Source organism: Eschscholzia californica, unplaced genomic scaffold, assembly GCF_041429995.1.
Source record: "Eschscholzia californica isolate CP2 unplaced genomic scaffold, dmEscCali1.0.p SCAF_1, whole genome shotgun sequence".
NCBI classification, from domain to species: domain Eukaryota; kingdom Viridiplantae; phylum Streptophyta; class Magnoliopsida; order Ranunculales; family Papaveraceae; genus Eschscholzia; species Eschscholzia californica.
In genome coordinates, this window is record NW_028238198.1 from 55,048,845 (window position 1) to 55,058,937 (window position 10,093).

Here is a 10,093-nt window from a genome sequence, read left to right on the forward strand (position 1 = left end):
TGAGAAAAATAATGGAAAAAAACAACGTAAATAATGTTTTAAGGATAGCAGCATAAGTCATGGCCAAAAAAAAAAAAAACGAAAACAACAACGTAAATAATGGAAAGATCTAGTTGCTGGTACGTTCTCGAGGGGCGAAAAATAATATAGGTACTTCCACCATCTTTATCATGTTATCTGTCACAGTTCAGTAGGCATATTACTGGGTCTAACAAAAAGCATTTTAAGTTACTGTATGGCAACAAATTCGTTAGTGTTGAAAATCAGCTTTGAAGCATTTATTCAAGCTGGATTGGCTCGTCTGGCTCATATTTACCTAGATAATAGTTTCTGAAGCTAAATTATCTTTGATTACGTCCCTTTTCTGCAATTGTAAATGAACCAATGGAAAAAGAATAAGCACATAACAGTTTAACTGTATATGTGAAAGAGCAAAGTTTGAAAGCAGTCATGATTTGAAAAACTAAAGCAAGAAAAGGAAGGAAAACTGATAAATTTGTATAAATTTGTATACAATCAACTAATATAATAAGTGATGTATAATATAGTTAAGATGATATAATAAGTGATGCTTCAAAAGGATACAGAGGACCTCGACTTACAATCATTCCTTGACTACAATTCGTAGGGTGGCATACAATTTAGGTTTTTGACATGCCCACATAAAAGAAATTACAAGCAAGGGAATAACAGAATTGCTGCAGGAAAATTCTCTTTCATCCATTTTGGGAAACAGTTGCGTTGCCTCATTAACCTCATTTCTTCAAAGAAAGCCATGAGTAATCTCGTACAATAAGTGATATGATCGGGTAAGCGACCCTTCTTTTCCATTTCGATGATCAATTTGTAAGCCTCGGACAACATACCGTTCTTACGATGGCCATTGATCATTGAGCTATACGTTACGACGTTTAATCGTTTGATATTTAATAATAAATTTAAAGCCACTACCCTTAATTATCTGAAATAAATTAATGTTGTCAGCGTCGAGAATCTGTTTTAAGTCACAACAGAAAAAAAAAAAAAAAAAAAAAAAAAAAAGAAGTAGCAGAGACGTCCAACATTTTCTTTCACATTCATGCTCATGTGAAATATTTGTTATTTTACTGCAAACATTGTAAGCATGAAAATTTTGATCATGTCGAAAAGCAAAGATTACCTGAGGGATTCCCTTGAGTATTGAACCATTATTTGGAATCACAATCCAATACATATTTGAGTCAATTAGGTATTTTAAAACCCAAAGCGTTTTGTTGGAATACTATTTGAATTATGGATTGGAGTCGCAGAGAATGGAATGTAAGGAGTTATTAGAATTATTAGTCATTATGTAATAAATTAGAAAGTCGTAAGTTACTAATCTAAAGAGTCATAGTTAATGGTCTAGAGAGTCATTTGAGTTGTTTGGATTTAATGAGAAGACATAGAGTCTTGAGAGGGTCATTGTATAAGTATGAACATGAAGATCTTGGTCAAAAAAATGAAGAAAATATAAGAAATTATCCATTTATAAACCAAGAAGTAAAAGAGAGCTTGTGAAAGGTAAGTGTGTTCACGGAGCTCTGTACTGGTGTCTAGCCCGTACATCTACAAGTTTAGTTTTTGTTAAATCTCCTTCTTCCTAGTCCATTATTTTATTCCCAACATGTTTGATGACTTTAAACAATTGCAGCATCTTTGCTAGTTCTTACTACAAATTTCCACACTGCACTTTATAGTTTGAGGCTTCAAGAGTACTCAAATTAAACATGACTCAAAAACGTTAACCTATGAGTTCTAGTCCATATTTCTAAGATGACTTATAATCCATATTCTTAATATGCGCCCCAATCCACATCACTTGCAGGAGACAGGGACCTAACCATTGTACGCGTAGAGGTGATTGTCTTTGTTTAAGAAGTGTATTGAGTGTCTATGGTACTCAGAGTATAATTCAAAGATAGGACACAAATATAGTAAGATGGTGAACACAATGATGCTTCAGGAGTACAGCTATTACCCGCATAGCACGAGCAGAGGTTAAATTACAAACATTTAAAAACAGGATAAGATAACAGAAGCGGAACACAATGAACACTGCATACAACAAACAACACCGAGAGTGAAAAAAAGAAAATGAAGTCCATTAAGGAGCTAGGTCCACTTATAATAACGGAGCTCTATAGATAGAAATCCATGTGAAAACAATCAAGTACCATATAATCTGACTGAAACCAATCGTTGTCATAATCCGCATCAAAACTACCCCAACACTTTTTAGACAGGTATTCAGCTCATGTACTGAATTCCTTTAAAAATACAACCAGATTTTTTTCAATGTTTGCAATTTGGATTTCTCAATAGTCCATACATCAATGAACTACCTATACATTTTCTCTTCATCTATCTTTACTTTTAGTATGATCTCTGAACATCGTGTGGAATTTCAATCAGAAACCTTGGTCTAGAATGTGGTGCTCATAGCTAAGTAAAAGCCTTGGGTTGAACATTGCGCTATTCATACTATTGGTGATGGCCATTGACAACAAAATTCTATTCTAGCTATTCCCTTTAATCTCCGGGTAAACGATTTTGCTTGAAGGTTTTAGATAAACAAAAATGGCGAAATATGAACAAATCATCAAGAGGTAAAATGATCACCAACCTTCCACTGGATCAATTAGTTAACCATCTTAAGAGGTCTTCAATAGAAATCCATTATCTTCTCAATCTAAACAACACAAACCAAGCCTCACTAAGTCTACAATACTAATATGGTCACAAACATTTATTCCATTTGTTGGATATAAAAACCTATAATTGTTACGGAGTATAATAAAATTGCTGGCTATGGGGTTCGAACCCATGCGCACTTATGTGCAGAAGATCTTAAGTCTTCCCCCTTAACCTCTCGGGCAAACCAGCTGAACTAATTGTGGTTATCTATAGCAATACTAGTTAGCTTGGTACATGAGAAAACAAACATCAACCAATCAGAGTTGAGATCTAAATATTTCTTGCTATGCTATGATATAAACTAAGTTGTAATAACTTCCAACACTAAATAGATTATGTATTTCTGGACAGGAAACAATACGTAAAGAAGACAACTGTAAGTAAAGATGCAAGACCAGACAACCAAGACAAGGAAATATAATGTATGCAGTAGTATATTTTTTTTTTTTCTGAAATATAATGTATGTAGTAGAATATTCAGTATTGGGAATTTGATAGGATGTTGCATCCTACCCCTTGTATTGTGTTGCATACTAATACTCGTATCAATGTCCATGTAACTCGACATAAGAGCAAGGGCCTTGAATCCATTAAGTTTATGAAGATAAGCACGAAACTGAAAACAATTTGATGAAAAGATGGAAGGAGGTTCAATACAAATAATCAGCAACTTACATAAGAAGTACCTTGATAATAGAAAAGAAATCTGTACATAAAGAAAGCATTTCGAAGACTTTTATGATTTTAATCAAATCTACGAAAACTATGTAACTCTGCAGTCATATACAAGGATATTAACTATAATAAATTTGCAGCACATTTTGGATTCTTGATTAAACAAAAAAATAAGCGTTTTACCTATTGACATAACATGAAAGCTGAAAAAGATATCTCCCTTTCTATACCTATCTCACATAGTTCTTGAAGTTGGTATGCTATCTTCTGAACCAATTTGTACTCCTTCGTCACCGCCTTGAAGTGAATTTATAGTGTGTTCAAGGAAATTTCGGTCCGCCTCCAATCCATCAACGATGTTTATTGAGATGCCATATTGTTAAAACGAGTGCACGAGTTGTACAATATTACTAGGAATTTACCTCTAGATGCTAAACAGAGTAAACGAGTAACACTTCAACTTCCATAATATAAGAACAACAAAACCAAAGACTTATATAAGAACGAGGACCTCAACTTACAATCGCTCATTGACTCAATCGCTTCTCCTGTTGGTTGACAGTTTTAGGTTTTTAAGTTGCTCCTTTGTTAGCAAGTTTACTAATGAGAAAATAACGGCATTGCTAGGGGAAAATTCTCTTTCGCGCATCTTCTGAAGCAATTGCATTGCCTCATCAACCTTATATTTCTTAAGCAAACACAGAATGATGGTATTATATGTGATGCAATCGGGTAAGCAACCCTTCCCTTCCATTTCACTAATCAATTTGTAAGCCTCGGACAACATCCCGTTTTTGCAATGGCAATTAACCATTGTATTATATGTTACAATGTTAGGCACTAATTCTTTGTTTGAGATTTTACCAAATAATTTTTCTGCATTTTCATATTTTTCCGCCTTGACCAACCCATCAATTAGCGTATTATAAATTTCAATACTAACTTTAAAGCCCCTACCCTCCATGAACTGAAATATCTCTATTGCTGTATCAATATCTCGGTTCTTACATAGGCCATTAAGCAATGAGCCAATTGTAACTAAATCTGGAGTTAACCCGCACGTTTGCATCTCAACAAACAACGTTTTTGCAATTCCAAATCTTCCACCCTTGCCGTGTCCAGCTATTAGTATAGTGTATGTGCATTCAGTTGGTTTACATCCCTTCTGTTTCATTTTTTCAAAAAGTTGCATAGCTTCGTCCAACCTGCAACTTTTACAGTAACCATCTATCAAAGTACTGTAGCTAACCTCATCGGGTTTCAATCCTTTGTCTACCATTGAGTCAAACAATTTCACTGCCTCCTCGAGTTGACCTGTCAAACACAACCCATTAATCATCCCGTTGTATGTAACTAAATCAGGTTCTACTCCTAATTCAGCCATTAATTGAAATAACTCCCAAGCATATTTCATCATCCCTTCTTTGCAGATGCAATCTACTAAGATATTGAACGTCACTACATCAGGTGAAATCCCATGTTCCACCATGTGATCAAAATATTTTCTTGTTTTCTTCCATTGTCCACATTGGCAAAGACCATGGATTAGTGAATTATAAGTCACTACATCCGCTGTAATTCCTCGACTATAGATCTGGTCAAAGAGACTAACTGCTTCACTTAATTGTCCATGTTGGCAAAGACCATGGATCAGAGAACTATAAGTCACCGCATCCGCTATAATTCCTTGATTAGACATTTCTTCAAAGAGACTAGTTGCTTCTCTTAACTTACCACATCTGCAAAGACCATGGATTAGTGAACTATACGTCACCACATCCGCTGTAATTCCTCGACTATGCATCTGGTCGAAAAGAGTAACTGCTTCACTGAACTTTCCACATTGACAAAGACCATGGATTAGTAGACTATAAGTCACCACATTCGCTTTAATCCCTCGACCAGCCATATTTTCAAAGAGAATAACTGCTTCACTTAACTGTCTGCATTGACAAAGACCATGGATTAGTGAATTATAAGTTACCACATTCGCCATAATTCCGCGAGCAGACATTTCTTCAAAGCGACTAAGTGCTTTGGCTATCTGCCCACATTGGCAAAGACCATGGATTAGTGAACTATAAGTCACCACATCCGCTTTAATTCCTCGACTAGACATCTCGTCAAAAAGTTTAACTGCCTCGCTGAGTTGGCTTGATTTGCAAAGAGCATCTATTATCACACTATATGTAACAACATCAGGAGACAAATTCCATACCTTTACCATCTTGGTTTGGAACTCAATAGCCAGATCCACTTCACCAACTCTACATAGGCCAGGTATAAGAGTTCCACATGTAACAATATCAGGATGAATCCCAGAGTCAGTCATTTTATCAAACACTTCAATGGCAGCACCAATCTCTTTCTTGAGACACAATCCTTTAATAAGTGTATTGTAAGTGATCAAATTAGGCTCATAACCACTCTTTAGACATTTTCCCATAACACAAAATGCATAGTTTACTTGGCCTAATTGACAGCAACAGTTAATCAAAATATTGAATGTGGACATTTCAAGTTGAATTCCTACTAAAATCATCTTTTGGTACAAATTAAACACATCTGAGTAGGATCTTGTTTTGGCAACTGAACTCAGTAGTTGATTAAAGGTAGAGGTAGGAGGAATTGGTTTGATGGAAACCAATTTATCAAAGTAAACCAGGGCATCATTAAGATTCTTAATATTGCCAGACTTACATTGATCTATTACATAACTTTGGAATTGGGTAGGAGAAGTAGTTCTGGCTGAAGAATAATAACTTGTGAGAATGGAAGTGAGGGAATGATTGAAGGAAGAAAGTACAACTAGTCTTTTAAGGAGCACTTTCATTTTCTCTTTTTACGTTGTTCACACATCACAAGTATATTGTAGTCTACTCCCCTTATTTGTTCACCAATTTTGTCCTCTTTCTACCAAAATTTCAGCTTCACTCCTTTAAGGGGGCCTTTCCCCCATATGCCACTCACACACCTTAGTTTTTTTTTTTTTGTTGAAAGGATACACCTTAGTTATGATTCAAGAAATTCATGTGTTTATATAGCATTGTTAGTTCAATTGCTTTGGATTATGAAAAGAGAATAGCTCATGTTTTGTTAGTCTCGGTATATTGATCGTAAGAAGTCAGAGTTTTGACTATTACTCGTACTGTTCTGAGTTTCAGAACAATGATAAACAATAATAACTTATAATCTAACAACTTAAATTAACAGAAGATAGAAATTAGTGAAGGAGAGAGGCGAGTTTGCCGCTCTTTCCTTAAGACAATAACAGTCACCATGGTTGTTGGGTCAACAACACCATAGTTGTTGGGTCAACAAGTCATAATGACTGGTGAGTCTAACCGACTTTGACGATTAATGGGATTGTTCTAGTCCGTTAGATGGTGATCACTACCAGACAAGATCTGGTCCGTCGGATTGTATCTAAGGTGCAAAGTGCGGGCGGGCGCCTCTAAAGTGCCCAATGCGCCCTAAACGTCCATTCTCCCACGCGCGTACGCACTATAGCGAGTCTCACTTATACCCAGGTATAAGTGAGTAATTGCTTATAAGCCTTAACGTATTTTTTTTAGTACTAGATGTGGGACTAATTGTAATTAGCTCCCAACTTCCCTTTTTTAACTCCAACTACAAATATTAATATCTCATTCATATGTCAACAGTTGGTAGCCTAAGTGGTTCCAAGGTGTTGACATAAACTCCAGAAATCCCTGGAGGTCTCAGGTTCGAATCCCAGAGAAGGTGGAATCTTTGGTTATTTGATTTGGGATTATTAGAGTGTAAATAATGTAGTTGGGCTTTAGGCCATTGTCATGTTGGGCTTTAGGCCATTGTCATGTTGGGCTATAGGCCCGGTTCTTGTTTCAGTTTGAGTGGGCAGTTATTGAGCGTATCACATCTTCGATGTATCAATGCCAAATGTAATGACATACGTAGATCGTAGTCGACTTCCAAAAAAAAAAATATCTCATTCATATGGAATCTGTTTTATTCAAATCTTTAGTCGAAATTCAAGCCCTCGACAACACGAATGCAACGCTGTTTCGAGATGTTTCGACGAGTAGACCCCCACTCAAATATGCAAAAAACGTACTCAGTGTTTTTGGGTCAGATTTCAACATGTGGCTAGAAAAGAAAAATGAGAAATCATTTAGAATGATGTTTCACATGCTCTCTAATTTCTACAAGAAGTTGATCTTGTATCTAAATCCTGCTTTTAATTAATTTAGTTCTCCTTTAATTGGAAAAGAAAAAAAAGAACAGGAAATTCTATTTTGTGATTTCTTTCCTTTATGCTTTTACCTCACATACAAATTTCCAAGATGTATTTTGACGAGGGAAATCTATATGGCAAGTAGGCCTTTGGTCGTTCAACAAAAAAAAAAAAAAAAAGTAGGCCTTTGGTCCGGTTGTATGTATCCAGAGGTATATCTCATGTTATTATATGACAATAAATAAAGTAAAGGTAGAGTAGGTAAGTTTTTTAAGGCCCATTTAGATTACCTGAAGGCCCTTCATCATAGCCAACATCCATTCCAGACTCATCATAGCCAACATCCATTCGAGTCAACATGTCATTCAAGCTGTGACATCTGCCTAAGCTGCAGTTCAAGTTCGCCAAGCCAAATATTCAGCCTGAACGATCAAGAGAACTATGTTAAATACTAGTGTTCACTCCCAACTAAATTTTTGGTCTTACCCCTACAAAATATGAGTATATCATGAATGGAAAATGATCGAATTGTATGTCTCATATACTGATCATGAATAAAGTTTGTTAATCTGAAATTTCAAGTTTACAGATTTATGTCTGAATTGAAAGGAAATAATTGAGTTAACCATAATAACATATCTTCGATAACAACTCATTAACTTCTCAATTTAAACAACACAAAAACAAGCCTCATCAACTCTACAATACCAATACGATCACAAACATTTATTTTATTTTTGTGGATACAAAGATGGTTATACTATGTCAACAAGCCTTGGTTGGAGTGGTAAGAGGCATACTCTTCCATCCTAGAGGTCAAGAGTTCGAGACACGCTGAACAATTTTAAAAAAAAAAAGATGGTTATACTATACAGAAGTCTTGTGTCGACAGTCAAACTGAACTTATCGCCGTAGTAACCAATTCGTTAGCGATAGCCTTGTTGCATACTAGTCCATACCTGAGCATAATAGGCATCAATAAATCAGACTTGAGGTTTATATATTTTCTGCTATTCCATATACTAAAACAATAAGACAGTTAAGATACACGGCAGGATAATCTAGACAAGAAAAAATAATGTGTAGCTGCCTACATGTATCGGGAATTACAGGATGTTGTATCCGAGCCCTTGTATTGTGTTGGATACTGATCCCTGTATCAGTGTCCATGTTACTTGATATAAACTATTACTCGTTCACCAAAGAGTAAAACATATAACCTAATAGAGCAAAGAACTCAAGAATCCATTACATTAACGAGAATAAACGAACATAAGATAAACATTTTACCTAGTAGGATGACACAACATGGAGGTTGCTCAAAGAAGATTTTTCCTCTCTTCTTATACCATCTCACGTAGTTGTTCGAGGTGGTGTGATATCTCCTTAATGAATTGTACTCCTTCATCACCATTTCGCAGTGAATTTATAGTGTGCTCAAAAAAGTTTTGGTCCGCCTCCAGAGCCTTTAATCTCTCACTACCACTTCATTTAGAAGAGAAACTAAATCGATGTCTTTACTCTCGGGAGATTGCATAAATTGATGGTTTTTCTCGCTATCGATATGTTCTAAATCATTTACTTCATGAGTCTCCTTTCGTGTTCTCTTGAACCCCATAGTTAGAGAACAATTGAAGCTTCCACTCTAATTTCTTCAAACATTCTAAAATATATAACGTTCCTTTTCAAAATCTACCAAAGAATCCTTGGGAATATTTGTACCTTTTTCCTCAATTGTATCGCTGCCTTCTGAATTTTTACGGCACGAAGCCTTCTGTATTTCTTCCATAGGTTCCAATTTTTCTTTTAAATTCGGAGCTCTGCTTCCAAATCTTGTACCTCTTTCTCCCTTTGAGCAAGAAGATTGTTCGCTTTTTGAAGTGCTTCAACATCATATTCTGATTGTTCTTCCATCATTCTTAAGTACTGCAAAGCCTCTATATGCAATGATGTTGTCTCCTCTTGCAACCTTGTGATCATGGCCGTAGCTTTTTTTTTTTGATGAAGAGAAATTCCATTAAAAAAAACGTCAATTACAGACCAACTAAACATCAGAAGTAAAAGAGGGAACATCATTCCAAATTTTCTTTTGACAATGTGTACGACCCCATTCAGCTAAAGCATCTGCATGAGTATTGCAAATTCTAGACTCATGAGAAAAGATTATTCCTGTGAATTTGTCCTTGATGTCTTTAATCTGGTGGATGATTCTTTGTGACTGCTAGTGAATCCCTCCTCCGTTGCCATTGAGAGATAGAATTAATGCTTGATTATTGCTTTCTAATCGCACATGAGAGATTTGTAGTTGAATCGCCCATAAAAGACCAGATAATATAGCCAAGCTTTCACATTCTTCTGCGTGTTGTCCGCGTACGGCATCCGCTGCCGCTATTATAAAGTTTGCCTTTGCATCTCGGATAATGCATCCAATCCCAGCCGGTTCATTGAGACTAACAAAGGAGGCGGCGACGTTGATCTTTAAGAATG

The 10,093-nt window shown here is 35.8% G+C and overlaps 1 protein-coding gene, 1 non-coding gene and 1 pseudogene across 2 annotated transcripts; all 3 read right to left on the reverse strand.

The window, feature by feature from the left end:
* Positions 1–2,821: 2,821 nt before the first annotated feature.
* On the reverse strand, positions 2,822–2,904 carry TRNAL-UAA (transfer RNA leucine (anticodon UAA)). Its single transcript has one exon. It is a non-coding gene; the product is annotated as a tRNA-Leu (tRNA).
* A 593-nt stretch (positions 2,905–3,497) lies between these two features.
* On the reverse strand, positions 3,498–6,187 carry LOC147567683 (uncharacterized). The gene has a single exon (XM_086654305.1). It carries the CDS (start codon positions 5,930–5,932, stop codon positions 3,926–3,928), a length of 2,007 nt encoding a protein of 668 aa, XP_086510431.1. The 5' UTR covers positions 5,933–6,187; the 3' UTR covers positions 3,498–3,925.
* Positions 6,188–8,949: 2,762 nt separating this feature from the next.
* On the reverse strand, positions 8,950–9,682 carry LOC147567684 (myosin-binding protein 1-like; annotated as a pseudogene).
* Between the last annotated feature and the right edge of the window lie 411 nt (positions 9,683–10,093).